General features: G+C 39.0%; 1 protein-coding gene and 1 long non-coding RNA gene across 3 annotated transcripts in view; both read right to left on the reverse strand.

Moving 5' to 3' along the window:
- Positions 1 to 3314: 3314 nt before the first annotated feature.
- LOC143816568 (uncharacterized) lies at positions 3315 to 9872 on the reverse strand. Its single transcript, XR_013223959.1, has 3 exons — positions 9144 to 9872; positions 6882 to 8299; positions 3315 to 5593 (listed from the first exon to the last, which is right to left on the reverse strand). It is a non-coding gene; the product is annotated as an uncharacterized LOC143816568 (long non-coding RNA).
- A 2725-nt stretch (positions 9873 to 12597) lies between these two features.
- The window catches only part of FGF14 (fibroblast growth factor 14), a 799281-nt gene continuing 794820 nt past the window's right edge, over positions 12598 to 17058 (reverse strand). For both annotated transcript variants that reach the window (XM_077297111.1, XM_077297112.1), the window contains exon 5: positions 12598 to 15939. In XM_077297111.1, the coding sequence (XP_077153226.1) occupies positions 15803 to 15939 (137 nt within the window). In that variant the 3' untranslated portion in view covers positions 12598 to 15802. The remainder of the gene's footprint in view (positions 15940 to 17058) is intronic.

A 17058-nucleotide genomic window follows, 5' to 3' on the forward strand; every position in this document is an offset into this window, starting at 1 on the left:
CGTCTTTTTAGGATGTGAGCTTGGTGATCAAAATCCTGTAATGAAGAACAGTTTCGGCGAAGTCTAAAAAACTGCCCCTTAGGGATCCCTCTCTTCAAGCTTGTGGGATGGTAACTCTCCCATCGAAGGAGACTATTAGTTGCCGTTTTTTTACGGTAGATGGTACTGTTGATGACCCCAGATTCTCCTCTCCACAGCCGTACATCCAAAAAAGAGATGCTGTCACCCCCTACTTCATAAGTGAACCTAAGTCCCAAATCATTTATATTCAGATGTTCAACAAATTCCTTAAATGATCCGCCGTCCCCAGACCAGATGATCAGAATATCATCGATAAAGCGCCCCCAAAAAACAATATGGGGGCACCATTTCTCATCATCATCCCTGAACACTACGGTTTCCTCCCACCAGCCCAGGAGCAGATTAGCGTAAGTTGGGGCACATGGACTCCCCATCGCTGTGCCCCTGAGCTGGTGGTAGAATTTCCCATCAAAGAGAAAAAAAATTGTGTGTTAACACATAATGAAGAAGTCTCAGCAGAAAGTCATTATGGCGGAGGCAATGGTTTCCCCTTGCCCTAAGATAGTACTCGGCAGCCTCCAAACCACTGCCATGTGGTATACTGCTGTATAAGGTTTCAACATCTATTGATGCCAGAATAGTGCCCGGGTCGAGATAAATACCATCCAACTTAGTCAGTAAGTCAGAGGTATCTCTGATAAATGATGGTAGAGAATACACAAAGGGACGTAAAACCTGGTCAAGATAAACGCTCGAATTTTGACATAAAGCATCTATACCCGCCACAATCGGACGCCCCTTCAGTGGGTCAAGTCCCTTGTGGGTCTTGGGTAGGGCATAAAAGGTCGCCAATGTAGGATATTTTGGGTACATGAAATCAAATTCACCCTTGGACAGGAGACCGTCCTCCAAGGCTTCTGTCAGCATTACTCTCAGTTCTGCTTGGTAGGGCAATGTGGGATCCTTTTTTAAAATCTCATAGGTTGTTAAGTCAGATAGAATATTTTTACACATAATCAAATATTGTGATCTATCTAGGATCACCACATTGCCCCCCTTATCAGACGGTTTGACCACTATCTCGTGATCCTTTTCTAGGGAACTAAGGGCCTCCCATTCATGCTTCTCTAGATTGGGTTCAGATACACCAAATTTTGGTTTAATTCTCTTGATCTCATCCGTAACCAGGGTTTGTTAAGATCCTATAGGGTCATAAGGGAGAGCCGTCGACGAGTGGGGGCGCCATGTCGAACTTAGGGTGCCAACCTCCGCTGTGAGGTAGGGTGAGTAAGGGATCAGATCACGCCCCCCCCCACCGTTTTAGTCTCTATCCTTTCATTAGATTGTATAGATTAAGGTGTTACTGTCTCCTGACCCATAAATTTGGGTAATTTTTACTCTGAATATTAAAAGTTATATTTTAAAGGGTTTTTTTCAGTCCTGTTTGGTTATACCTACTCTTATGTACAGTCTTTCCATAACGTGTGGAACTAGTTGATGGCTTTATTAGGCATGGTTGATGCGGGTCGAGTCCATTCAAGGTGACAAATGGCCTCGCTGGTGGTGGTTTAGGAGTCAAGTGGAAGTTGCAGACAAGTTAAGGTGGACTCATTTTAACTAATAGAGGATGTAAAACCTCATGGTGGTGAGCAGGCTCGGCTTTGGTGGCCATGAATCAGGCGGGCACAGTGGTTAAGCACAGGAGTGAGGATATAGTCATTGGTGCCCTGAAAGTTTACTGGCTCTGCTTGAATGGCAAGCCACTGCGTGCCACCCATTTATGGCTGTCTGTCCTGGTGCTGTATGTCAGACAGCTGGGGATATCACAGTACTTGTGAATTCCAATGTACTAGCACTCCACCTGACTCCTACTATGATTATTTAATCCTGTAAATAAAAGCTGTGGCCATTTTGACAACCAAAATAACATTTTTTGTGTAATTATTTTAGTGCCTAGGTTTACAGTAGTTATGGTGGTTTTAAGATGGAGTGGGGTCCATCCCATATCCAAACGTCAAGACCACGTGCACACTTTCAGCACTTGATCATTTTTTTACCTCAGTATTTGTAAGCCAAAATCAGGAGTGGTTGAAAAATGCAGACGTGTTTCTATTATACTTTTCCTCTGACTGTCCCACTCCTGCCTTTGACTTACAAATACTGATGTAAAATACTGATCGTATACGATACTCAATGTGAGCACATGGCGTTAGACTAGGCAGAACTGTTTGCCTGTTTCTCAATAAAAAGGAATGAGGGAAACATTTTCACATCTTTTCTTTTACTCATTTCACCTTCTAACACTGGAAATAAATAAGCCATTGGCTTCAAATGAAGTCCATACAGTTCTGTAGCACAAAGCTGTATGTACACCAGATGCCCTCATTTAGTGCCTCCATACAGAGTTATACCACTGCGGTATTATATACTAGAAACCATACTTATGCAAGTTGGAAATCCTTGTACTACTTAGTATGAAATCGTGACGTACTGCATTAGGCCATAGACTTCTATAGTTTCCATATCACAACTCCATGCAACTCTCAACTTGTAAAGAGCCATAATATGGCTGTGTGCATGATGTTTAAGTCTATACCTTAAAGGGGTTGTCCACTAGTTGGACAACATCTTATTAAGGACTATATTCCCCCATGTAAAATAAATCACCCTGTTCTGTTTCAGCATAGTCAACACCAGATCGCACAGTATTTGGGTGATGTTATGTCCCTTGAGCCGTGGCATAACATTATGCAAGCCCCAGGTGACCTTGCCCCAACATCGTTGGAACGGTGATGTCAATGGAGATGAGTACTCAAGCCCCAGGAGACCTTGACCCAACATCGTTGGAATAACTAGATCACCAGAGGGGAGTACTCAATCCCCAGGAGAATTTGATCCGACATCGTTGGAATGACTACATCACCAGAGGGGAGTACTCAAGCCCCAGGAGACCTTGCCCCGACATCGTTGGAATGACAACTTCAACGTAGGTGAGTACGGGCTGTTTTTATTTTACATTTGGGAACATAGTAATGGAGAAAGGGTTGTCCAAGTAGTGGATAACCTCTTTAAGCTTTATCTATCGTATTTTCCTAAATCGTATCCATATATTGTAATTCCATGGCCCATCTCCATCTGTATGCAAGTTCATACAGAAAATTTTGCACAATTGAACATATGTTTTACATAATATATGACCAATACCTGATTGTTACTTTTTTTTTAACTTATCATTATTAGAATGTCTTCTTGATGTGTGCATGCAATATACCACCATTCATTCGAAAAGTGACTTCAGTAGAAAAAAGAAGGTTTATTGAATTCTAAAACATGACAACATTTCAAACAAATGACAGTACATGAACAAAACATGTTAGATGTCAGTAAAGAAAAGTATTTTCCATTTTGAAGAAAGCTCTAAATTCCGCCCTCCGACCATTTCTATGAAACTTGACACAGAGGATTATCATGTGCAGTTGCTAGTAGTGTGTCTTGAGATACAGCTTTATATATATATGGTAATGGACATAAGTGACAAACCTTTGGAAATTCTTTTCTGTGTTCTAGATTGGTATAGAACCATTTCCACGTTCAATTTTCTACAATTACAGACAACCTACTGAACGTAAATTCCATACATTTGACTGACATCTTGGGGGTTACTATTTGCACATTATATGCATTATATGCAGATCACAGAGGCCATTTGTTAAAGTGCAAGTTAGAACATAGCTGTAAGCTGAATCTTATTATAAATATCCCTTCTATTTTGGGGGTTGGTCTTCATAAAGATCATTTGGTCGAGCTTCCATCAAGCTTCATAGTGATTTGGCACCAACTGCATCCTAGCTTTTTGTCATAGGTACACACATGAGGAAAATATGCCAAAATATGCCTTAGAGGGAAGGCTGGGATATTTGTCATGGAATAGCCGTACAGTGCTATATGTTGCCGACAGGCTATATATATTTTTTTAAAATATGGTATACCGTACTTTTTACACTGACCTGCTGTGTAGGAAAGCCAGGAGCAGACGCAGTGTGCACAGAGTCTTTGACAAACCAGCCTGAAGTGCAATGTACAAATGTCAACATAAAAGGAATGAAAAAAAGAAACTCCCGCCATGTTTCACCTCTACCTCACATATTTTAATATCATGTTAAAACTAACCATGCAAATAACATATTTTCAGAGGGATCCAATAGAGCACATAACATATTCTGAGGCAGTTTGTTGAATAAACATGGACTATTGGCTGATCAGAGCAGGCATGTTCATGGGGGAGGTAAGAGTGGAAACTAAATGATGAATAATGCAATGTGACTATATTGCAGGACAACTATACTCATGTGCTGATACAATAACAGTTCTCAGTGGCTCCACTCTACACACTAATACTTTCTATTTATTTTTATTTTTTTTTACTTTTTCGACATTACACGCCTATTTTGGAAATAGAACAGCATCCATTAGAATACATCACTTTGTTCAATTTAAGCCCTGATTCTCCAGAATTATTTAACTGTATTGTAGTATTTCTGAATGCCAACCAGCATAGTTTCCAGATGACAGCCTACATTTACAGATATGCAGACATTAAAATTATGCTGGGATCAATGTATTTCAGAATATTGGACAATATACAGGTGCTTCTCACAAAATTACAATATCATCAAAAATATAATTTATTTCAGTTCTTCAATGCCTAAAGTGAAACTCATTTATTATATAGAGTCATTACAAACAGAGTGATCTATTTCAAGTGTTTATTTCTGTTAATTTTGATTATTATGGCTTACAGGCAGCCAATGAAAACCCAAAAGTCATTATCTCAGTAAATTAGAATAATTAACAAAAAAACCTGCAACGGCTTCCTAAGAGTTTAAAAGGGTCCCGTAGTCTGTTTCCGTAGGTTCCACAATCATGGGGAAGACTGCTAACTTGACAGATGTCCAGAAAGCAGTCATTGACACACTCCACAAGGAAGGTAAGCCACAAAAGGTTACTTCTCCAGATGCTGGCTGTTCACAGAGTGCTGTATACAAGCATATTAATGGAAAGTTGAGTGGAAGAAAAAAATGTGGTAGAAAAAGGTGCACAAGCCACCAGGGTAACCACAGCCTTTAAAGGATTGATAAGAAAAGGCCATTCAAAAATTTGAGGGAGATTCACAAGGAGTGGACTGCTGCTGGAGTCATTGCTTCAAGAGCCACCACACACAGAGGTATCCAGGACATGGGCTACAAGTGTCGCATTCCTTGTGTCAAGCCACTCATGACCAATAGACAATGCCAGAAGCGTCTTACCTGGGCCAAGGAGAAAAAGAACTGGACTGTTGCTCAGTGGTCCATGGTGTTTTCAGATTAAATAAATTTTGCATTTCATTTGGAAATCAAAGTCCCAGAATCTGGAGCAAGAGTGCAGAGGCACAGAATCCAAGCTGCTTGAGGTCTAGTGTGAAGTTTCCACTATCAGTGATGGTTTGGGGAGCCATGTCAGCTGCTGGTGTAGGTCCACTGTGTCTTATCAAGACCAAAGTCAGCGCAGCCATCTACCAGGAAATTTTAGAGCACTTCATACTTCCTTTTAAAACTTAGCTTTTAATATTAGCAGAATAAAACCCTGACCCAAAACAAACCTTGGTTAAATAACCAAAAAATATATATAAAATACCACCAATAGGTAACCTGTTGAGGTGCTACAATACAACCTACTGCTCACCCCTGCCTTGCTGTGGAGGTTGGCACCCTAAGAAACGATTTTCTGGCGCCCCCACTCAACGTAGGCTGTCCCTAAATTCCCTATATAGTCCCTATCAATGTAGGTGGGAAAACAATATAGTGGAGAGCAGTGGTGAAAAAAAGAAAACAATAAAACCCCAACAAATCTTAACAAACATCCCCACTTAGGATAATAATAATGATACTGCAGCACATCGCTCAATAGCGAACCGTGTCACAACAATATACTCGGTCAAAAGATAACCGTATCAGTCCCCTGTTTGTCATGGACATACATTGATTACATATACAGATCCAATAGGGACCGACATAACAGACCAGAGAATTGTGATAAGGAATGACAAGAGATCACTTAGCGTGTGCTGACATCACCCCGACGCGTTTCCCCGTTTATACGGTTCATCAGGAGGAGATAATGTGGTGACCGATGCTGCCGCATGCCATAAAGATTCATCTTTATGGCATGCGGCAGCATCGGTCACCACATTATCTCCTCCTGATGAACCGTATAAACGGGGAAACGCGTCGGGGTGATGTCAGCACACGCTAAGTGATCTCTTGTCATTCCTTATCACAATTCTCTGGTCTGTTATGTCGGTCCCTATTGGATCTGTATATGTAATCAATGTATGTCCATGACAAACAGGGGACTGATACGGTTATCTTTTGACCGAGTATATTGTTGTGACACGGTTCGCTATTGAGCGATGTGCTGCAGTATCATTATTATTATCCTAAGTGGGGATGTTTGTTAAGATTTGTTGGGGTTTTATTGTTTTCTTTTTTTCACCACTGCTCTCCACTATATTGTTTTCCCACCTACATTGATAGGGACTATATAGGGAATTTAGGGACAGCCTACGTTGAGTGGGGGCGCCAGAAAATCGTTTCTTAGGGTGCCAACCTCCACAGCAAGGCAGGGGTGAGCAGTAGGTTGTATTGTAGCACCTCAACAGGTTACCGATTGGTGGTATTTTATATATATTTTTTGGTTATTTAACCAAGGTTTGTTTTGGGTCAGGGTTTATTCTGCTAATATTAAAAGCTAAGTTTTAAAAGGGGATTATATGTGCAAAACTGGTTTTCAATCGTCCCCACACCAATTGTTTTTGATTTCACTTCATACTTCCCTCTGCAGACAAGCTTTTTGGAGATGAAAATTTCATTCTCCAGCAGGACTTGGCACCTGTCCACACTGCCAAAAGTACCAATACCTGGTTTAAAAACAACAGTATCACTGTGCTTGATTGGCCAGCAAACTCACCTGACATTAACCCCATAGAGAATCTATGGGGTATTGTCAAGAGGAAGATGAGAGACATCAGTTCCAACAATGCAGACGATCTGAAAACTGCTATCAAAGTAACCTAGGCTTCCATAACACCTCAGCAGTGCCACAGGCTGATTGCCTCCATGCCACTCTGCAAAGGAGCCCCGACTAAGTATTGAATGCATTTACTGAACATACAGTTCAGTAGGCCAACAGATTTTAAAATCATTTTTCAAGCTGGTGTTACAAAGTATTCTAATTTACGGAGATAATGACTTTTGGGTTTTCATTGGCTGTAAGTCATAATCGTCAACATTAACAGAAATAAACACTTGAAATAGATCACTCTGTTTGTAATGCCTCTATATAATATATGAGTTTCATTTTTTGTACTGAAGAACTGAAATAAATTAACTTTTTGATGATATTCTAATTTTGTGAGCTGCACCTGTATTAAGATTAACTGATGCAGCCTCCTGGGCCAAAGGATCAAACTGGTGGCAAAAATTCATATATCAATAAAAGTAGAGGATAAAACTGGAGATCTCTAGGTAAGTCTCTTCCATGTTGGATTTCTTGTTGGATATTTCAGAAACACAAAAATATAACACAAATCTTTTCATTCGTGTGGTTCTCCTGTGTTTGTTTTCCTTGACATTACTGTTTTTCTCCTTGAGTTATATTTTGTAAAGTGTGCGTTCTATAGCAAATACCATTGTCTGGATAAATAAGTGGCACTGTCACATACAAGGAAGCCAGAGGCATTGTTTCCTGACATTCAGCTCTGTTCCACATTTGCTTTTAGATGCCTTTCTAAGCATAAAAAATATTGACAAAAACAATCTATGAGCTAATTATGATGGCAGAACTATTTATTATGCATGCAAACTAACAATATGAATGCAGGAGGAGGTGCATATTGTTGACAATGGTTTTTTTTAGACGTGTACAAAGAAAATAAGCAGAACACATGACGTTCTCCTGTTGGAAGGTATCCACAGAGATCAGCAATAATTCGCTGGCAGACCATGGAGACAAATCTCTGTGCAGCACCACCACATGTGACCTAAAGTACTAAAGGGTCCCTGTTGTTAGTAATGGGTGCCCCAAACAGAGAAAAGATGAATGTGTAATGTAATTGAATTTTACTTGAAAATAAAGTAATTTTCCAATGTCTATTACTATGTCAGTATTTGCAGTTTGCAATGTATGTGAGTATTTGCATTGTTTTTAACTTCAGTGAAATAACGTACTTTTAATGTAGAATCTTAGGGTACGTTCACACAGGACTTTTTTGCTGCTTTTTTTTGCTGCTTTTTTTTATGCTAATTTTCAGCTGCTTTTTACAGTACCAGTAAAGCCTATGAGATTTCAGAAATCTCATGCACACACGTTGGTTTTTTGTTTGATCAGTTTTTTCTGCTTTGCTGCTTTTTTTGGACATAGGGCATGTCACTTCTTTCAGCGTTTTTGCAGCGTTTTTGCAGCGTTTTTTCACCCATTGACTTGAATGGGTGATGAAAAAAACGCTGCAAAAACGCTGAAAAAACGCATGTAGCATTATTTGCTGCGTTTTTTGTGCAGAAAATCATGGCCAGCAGGAAGGGATCTCACAGCCAAGAGCTTAGGGGTGTGGTTAGTGAGGTGTGAAGAGCCATTGTGAGCCATTGTGAGGTGTGAAGAGCCATTGTGAGGTGTCCTGTTTGTGATCTATTGTGAGGGAGTTCCTGGTAGTGAGGTGTGAAGAGCCATTGTGAGCCATTGTGAGGTGTCCTGATTGTGATCTATTGTGAGGGAGTTCCTGTAAGTGAGGTGTGAAGAGCCATTGTGAGCCATTGTGAGGTGTGAAGAGCCATTGTGAGGTGTCCTGATTGTGATCTATTGTGAGGGAGTTCCTGGTAGTAAGGTGTGAAGAGCCATTGCCAGGTGTCCTAGCAGCTGAAAATTGGCATAAAAAAAGCAGCAAAAATCTGCAGCAAAAATCTGCAGCAAAAAAGTCCTGTGTGAACGTACCCAAAAAACGCACCAAAAACGCACCAAAAAAACGCACCTAAATTAGCATAAAAAAAAGCAGCAAAAAAAAGCAGCAAAAAAGTCCTGTGTGAACGTACCCTTAAAGAAAAAAAGACACTGTCCTTTCTTAAAATGTAGTACTTGGAGTAGTATTTAATTAATTCAATGATTGAGTCAATTTTGATTTTGTATTATGTTTATACATTTCTAAGAGGCAGTTCCATATACAATTGCTTACTGTTCACCATTAAAGGGAATCTGTCAACAGGTTTTTGCAATCTAATCAGAGAGCAGCATAATCTAGGGGCAGAGACCCTGATCTCAGCAATGTATCACTTACTGGTTTGCATGCTGTCTTTGTGATAAAAATCACTGTTTTATCTGCTGCAGACCTAGCAGTTCTCTGAATGCTGAGCTCTATAAAACTCCGCCCACTCTAGTTACTGAAAGCTTCCTGTTTACACTGTGCATAGGCAGAAAGTTGCCAACCATAAGTGTGGGTGGGGTTGTATAGAGCTCATGAATTTACTTGACTACTTGGCAGCAAATTTTCATGTGCTCTAGTGATAATGATTTTATCAAAACTACAGTAAGCAGCCTAGTAAATGACACATCGCTGGAATCAGGATCTCTATCTCTACATTATGCTAGTCTCCAATTAGGTTACAAAAAACTGGTAACACATTTCCTGTAGTAGCATGAGATAGTTGTTTATATCATGGGAGAGTTAACACAGTGTAGTAGTTGAGATGGTCAGTAAGTTAAGGTCCCCATAAACATTATATAACGGTCAGTCAAATGATCAATCATCAGACAGCTATCTCCCCAACTGAGCATTTCTGTGCTCTGTATAAGGCCAGGATCACACATACGCAAGATACGTGCGAGTCTCGCAGGTGAAAACCCAGCTCTGGCACCGGCACTCCGGAGCGGAGCGTGCAGCCGCACAGCAATACATGGAGCTGCATGCTCCGCTCCGGAGTGCCGGCGCCAGAGCTGGGTTTTCACCTGGGAGACTCGGCCGTTTCTCGTGTATGTGTGATCACGGCCTAAGAGAGACGATGACAGACTCTTCAAACAGTAGTTTATCTCCTGGAGAACAAAATAAAAATCTGTAGCTGAAATTCAGCAGGCCAGATACTTTTCTACATGACATCATTTATTGAGAAACCATCAGAACGCCCCCCCGGACTGACAGCCGATCCTGCCAATATTAGTGAGTTTGGCAGACTTTAGTCTAATGAGTAAGGGAGCCCTTGACCACAAGTCATCTTCACACGTCTCTACTACTGCCTCTACTGTGCCACGATTATCAGTGTGACAGCTGCTTATCTTGGCCTGGCAGTAAATTATATCTATTTTTTTTTGGTTACGTTCTACCGGTGGCAACATACAGATTCATAGTAGGTTGTAGAAAGACATACTTTCTCGTTCAATGTTTTAGTATAGCCTGTGTGACCCCCATATGTCAGAAAATATGATAACTGCAGTGATGAATCACTTATTTCATGTAGATAGACATTATTGTTCAAGTAAGCGTAAACCCTAAGTTAACTTTTTGGTGTATAGGCAGTGAGAAAGGGGAGCGATCCTCACAATAAATCAATGATGAGATGGGCTAACTTCACTGCAGTGTTTCATCATTCAGTGAGGAAAGCTAGCCCCACCAGAGATGACATAGCCAGAGGAACCGGAAACGAACGTGAAGTCAATTACGTGCAATGTAGATAAACATAAAAACTATGCCTGATGCCAATCATCAGTCACAATATGCCGAAAGGTAAGAGAAGGTGAATATCATTTCACCAAAGTGGAAGCAAATTCACTTCAGAGTTGATTACGTTATTGATTGTGTTATATTTTACTTATTTATAGTCATAAATATGTTATATCATTGCCTTTAAATAATGTAATAATATAGAAAAGGGCTTATAATATAGCTTTATAAATTACCATTGGCTAATCTTAGATATTAAGGGGATTTTTTTAATCCATTATAAAAAAAATGAAAATTATGGCTAAATTTATTTATTCATTTTGTAAGTTTTTATAATTATTTAATGAATCAATATATATTGTCTGTCTCTTAAATAGGGCTCTTAACAAATACATATTTTTTAAAAAATATATTAAACTGATATTTGTATTTCTTCTATTGCAAACTAAGAATTTTCTTGAATAGTTTCTTCTACAATGTGACAACAATTTACACAAGGCCACTAATGTGACTACAAATTGTAAAATAACTAAAAAATGAAAATTGTGTAACCAATATTGTTTTCTTATGTTTTTTTGTACTTGTTTCCATTTTTTATATATTTATTTTCTATGTACACTCTAAATTTAGTGTAAACCTGTCTCAGCTGTATATTTAGATCCGATATGCCTAGACCTTTAATTAAAGGGGTTGCCTACATCAAATAAACCTTTTTTTCTTAAAGGGTCCCCTTTATGTCAAGCGGATTATAGGGTGTTCTTTTGTATGGCCCCCAGCGTTTGGTACTTGGGTTCACCCATAGATTACAGAAGAAGTTCATTTACCCTACAGCGACATCACAGCAAAAAGTAAGCATTACACAGTTCACAATGACATCAATGGGCTATAGCTAAAGGCATGATCTGCAAAATATGTAAGAGGGCCCCATTTATGCATCTTTATAATATTAGTTTCTTCCAATATGGTAGAGGGGTTTTGTAACTCATTCAAGTACCAGGGCCAGAGTGCACCTGCTATAGCTATGCCATGCCTTCCACAGCATTAGGTGCTTTTTATGTTTTTTTTCCTCCGTATATGAAGGTGCTGGATGGGGACCCTTTATTTTTCACTCCCTAATAGAGAACTGTAAAAAGGTCTTCTGACTAGTCAACCCCTTTATTTTGGGGGCATGACAAAACCATCCTGGTAGCCACCTGGTGAACACCTGTTAATAATGTATGATGGAAACATGTTTCCCATCCGCAGAAGGAAGATATGAATACTAGCGCCCTCCTCAGAGCATAGGCAGCGGCAGATAATGCTTTAAATGTAGGAAAAAGAAATGAGCAGAGCAAACACTAAATGGACATGCTAGTTTCCTTTGCGAAAAAAAAGACTAAATAAAATGGTAGATTGACATTGGAAAAGGTCTGCTCTTATTGATTTCAGAGAAAAAACATCATTCTTACTCTTGGGTAGAGTTGAGCGAATTTGTTTGGATTTGGTCACCGAATCTGAATTTGCCATATTCGAACCCTATTCGTGCTGAATTTATGTTTGATGATCGGTTCCAAACATATTCGGTAATTTCTACTCCCATGGACTCTAATGACGTTCGACTGTGTCAGATGAATATTGCAAAACAATATTTGCCACCGATCATAAACGAAACCAAATCCGAACAAATTCACTCAACTCTTCTCTTGGACTGTGCCAGGTATTGTAGCTCAGCCATACTTAGATGAATATAGCTGAGCAACATTACCAAATGAAGGCTGTAGAAGTGAAAAAAAGCATGTTGTTTCCTGGTATCAGGCAACAATGTGGTCAATAACTGAATAAAGTATTCTAAATGTGAACGGATGTATGAGAAAAAAAAAACTTTAATAAGAAAATAATTATTGATGTATAATGATAACATTCCATTGTTAAACATTTCAATTCCTCAGCTATACCCGGTTATCACATTCTAACATCTTTGCCAGGGAAATTTAGGCTTCTGGTGCAATGAGTCAGGGTTTTAAAAACAATACAGTTAGAATCATACATGACAAAAAGTAAGTGCATTCAGGAGTGTGCACTGACATGCATGTTTGGAAGGATGTAAGGTACCATATGTAATTACAAAATGAACAATAGAATTCTACTACTTAGCACTTGATACACAATACATTTTGCAGTTTCTTTGTATTTCCAATTGTGGTCAAAGTCTTCTCACCTGCAATGACATCTTCTCAATGACACATAACATGAGGGATAAACATCGTTTTACTACACTCTTTGGTATGCTTTGGGAAACAGTATTTATAATATATATATGACTTGCCTGTCATAAGCTTTTAATTGTGTCCGGTGCAAGCCCTTTATGACTATTCTACTGTCTGAAAATTGGTGAATTGGTTTGTTCCATCTTTGTATAAATCATTTTATTAAATATGTTGCAATTGTGTATACAACAAATGATAATAAACACAAACTGTACAATGCAGACAAACGCTTTGCATATACTGTATGTATGTAAATTTAGTAATACATACCGACGTTTCTTAATACACATAGCTTACTACATGCAGTTCATCATCACCCTCTTCCATGCAACAGATGAGACATTAAATTAGGTAACAAATAAACACACAGACAACAAATAGGACAGTCGTTCAGGAAAAAAAAATCTCTTACGCAACTCGTATAAACATAATGAACAAGGAAAAGAACAGAAGTACACACATAACATATTAGTCATTTACAAAAATAAATTCAGCCTTGATTTTAACCAGTCAACTGGTTTTCTGGGCGCACGGCCCATCATGTATAGTTTTCTTTGAATGACAATGAACTAGGAATGTGTGTCTGACGTCGGGACACCAGCCCCACACAGGTTATATTGAAATATGTTGTGCAATTTTACTCATGTTGCTAAGTAAGAACATAGGAGAGGATTTCTGCTAATGTGCTTTACTATCATGACGGGGACAAGCATTTCTTACGACATGAAATGATGTAAAAGTGGTAATTAGGCTTGGTGTATTGTGACTAGCAGCACAGCAAATTTCTTCTGAACAGTCGGAGCAGCTCTCTTTTAAATCATTGTGAATATTTAAGAATTCGACAAAGGACATGATAAATCTTTCATAAGCCAAATATGTTGGTTCCATAAACAGGTAGAGGACATCATGAGCAAAGAAAAAAAATGGCAAGAATTTATAATACAGCGTTTCTTGCAGACACAGTGCAAAGGGGTTTGAGAAATAAAGCAAAGTATACCCGTTTATGCCAATTAGGAAAGAAAAACAGATTAGTAAATTTGCTCCACCGAAGACATCCAGGTGTGAAGGCCATTTTGGTCCTGTACACAATTCTCACACAAGCATGTCCTACCTATGCTACAGAATGACCTTGCTGATATCTCAGATCAGATGGACAGTCTACTAGGTGTAGTAACTGTCATATGTGAGGAACCAAATGCCATTGTGAAAAACACTTCACATGACAGACATACATTAGGCACCTTATGACTTCTGGTTCGTTTGAAAATTCTAGTTCCACATAAAGTGGTTTAGTGTAAAATATGCCACAACCTAAGCAAGGCACCTTTATCGTGTAAATTCTGGTTCCTGAAGGTATTAGGAATATGTCAGATTTGGTATGGAAATTAACATGACTGGACCTTGCATGCTTACCTAACATATTTAATTTACTGGTGTCCAGTCTTATCAAACAGGAATATGAAATTATTATAAGTTAGTACAGAACTTGCATTGCTGTTGCAAAAAAGGGACACAACAAACAACGTGCCCATGCTAAGCAAAATAAAACTGCAGGAACTGCCAGAGATGGGAATGACCTTAAACATGAGACAGTCATTTGGTGAGCTGAACCAGTATTTAGCCTATAAAGTCACTAGCAACTTGCAGTTGAGGCACCTAGTGAATTAATAGGCTCAAACCTCAGGTATCGGCTTAGCCCATGAAATATCTGCCTCCATTGCGAGTGGGCTACAGGTGCAATTTAATCTGAGCTTATTAAAAACAGGAAGGGCTACATTTTTCAAAAGAGAATTACTGTAGGTAGCAGAACATTTGTTAATTGAATTGATATATATATATATATATATATATATATATATATATATATATATATATCTGTTTTATCATGAGGAACTATAGATGAAAAATGAGCCTTAATTCAGGCCTACAAGGCCTACAGAGTTCTATGGACCCACCATCTTAAAAAACAAGTGGGTCTTGCTTACTGGCTAAGGCAAATGTTACCATTACCAGCAAGCCTGTGATATGTATAAAACACACACAAAAAGGAAAGTATAGGGAGTGTCAAACACTAGTCGCAGCCTACTTCCCACTGAGTGTGTTTGACATATTTCCCTCTAGTATATAACGCCAACCTGCGGAGCACAAAACCTGTTGCCACACTTGACCAGTTAATATGTCCTACTCATTATAGACGTGGTTTAGAAGAGCTTTTTGAAGGCTTCCTGATTCCCTGATTGCTTTCAGAACTAAGCCACCTGAAACATTCAAGTTCTAGAGGAACGCAATCCCTGCAAAAGGTCACAGACATTGTTGCAAGCAGCCTCATAAAAAAGGTTAGAGAAATCCATTATAGCGCAGTTTTACAGCGTCTAACTAGAAATTACTTAATATTTGTGTGCTACAAAATAGAACTTAAAACATGGATTTCGCTGTAATTGGACTCAAAAGAGGGTAAGGGTAATTGGCAGCAGGCAAGGTATCAAGTGTACTTGTGAAGTATGTCATTCACATGAAGTGTCACAGTCACAGATAAGATATTAAAAAGGCATTCCATATCTGGTAGGGCATTCCATGGTCTAAGTTTCGCTGGTTCCCCAGGTGTCTTCTTGTGGAGGGAGGAGATACACACTGAGTTTTATCCATCTGCAACACGTTGGTTCTGAAAAAGCAAAAGAGCCAGTGCGTAGTTTACTTTTTGCCTACAAACACTGGAGAGTGGACAGTCTGGTGTGGATAAATGCTCAAGTGTGCCAAGGGCTCAGTAAGTCACAACAACCTTGGGCGGGTCTGGCTATGATGTCTTACTCTTAGTGACTGGTTTGCCCCCATTCATTATTGCAGATGCACTTGTGCTTTTACTTGGTGTCACACGGGCCTTTGGCACTGTCTCTCCAACATCATGCAAAGACGGTTCTCTATACATGGCAACTGCAAAAAAAAGGAAACCAAGGTTAAAATAGACTCGCAAATGGATGCCTAGATAGATACATACAAGAAAAATGAGGGCAGCATTCCAAAAATAAAGTGTAAAGTTATAGGACTTTATTACTCATGTGGTGACATTTTGATTCCTACTATAAAGTAGGGGCAGACATATCATTGGTGCAATCTAGGCCTGGGTGGTAAGAGGGCTTATTTTCACCTCTACGTCAGCATGTCACAGACACATAAACAGGTGGTTTACAGTGAACTATTGGACTGGAAAGGGCCCATTGAGTGACTGCCCCACAGGGAACCCCTTTGCCTGTGCTTTCCCCTTGTCTGAACCCTTCTAAAGTAGTACAATGTTAATATAGTCCAATATATACAATGTTAATATAGTGTAGTACTGCATGAAGAAGGTTTTGATCCAAAATATTGCCACATGGGTTAATAAAGTCCTTTGCATTTTATATTGAAGTGCAGCCTCCATTTTTTCTAGCAATTAGAAGGCTTGGCATCTGTCTAGGAGGCTTGGCACCGAAATACAGAGTGGGCTGATGCTGCTTTTTTCTTTTTTGTTGATAGATATTCAATATGTGTACATTTCTTTGAAAAATAACTACTCTTTTGTCTTTCATAATAAATGGAATGCAATTTTTAAGATCTGATTTGCATTATAGTGAAAACTAAACAGGGTTTCCTTCAGGCAATAAGATATCTTATTATCAGATACCAAAATCTAATAATCAAAACACCATTTTCAGATTAGGCTCTGGAATATAGATATTAGTAACAGATAGCAAAGAGCGTTATCCCCTCTGAATTCACAAAATTAAATTACGTTTCATAACAGAGTGATGCCCAAGTCATGTAGTGATAATTAGAAACACATAGGAAATAATGTCCAGATTTGTAGACAACCCTGTAACCATATCACCAGTATTGTATTATGTAGTCATAATGGGTATGGTCAGGCGTCCAAGCTACAACACTTTTTAGAATATTTTTCCTCATTGGTTGTGGGACAAAAGGATGTATTTTAAAGGGAATTGGTTACGTAAAAAAATACTGTTAACCTTCAGATTTAGGGTTAGTCTGCAGTTTAATAGCGTTCTCAAGCCGCCT

This window comes from Ranitomeya variabilis, chromosome 3 (assembly GCF_051348905.1).
Source record: "Ranitomeya variabilis isolate aRanVar5 chromosome 3, aRanVar5.hap1, whole genome shotgun sequence".
Taxonomy (NCBI): domain Eukaryota; kingdom Metazoa; phylum Chordata; class Amphibia; order Anura; family Dendrobatidae; genus Ranitomeya; species Ranitomeya variabilis.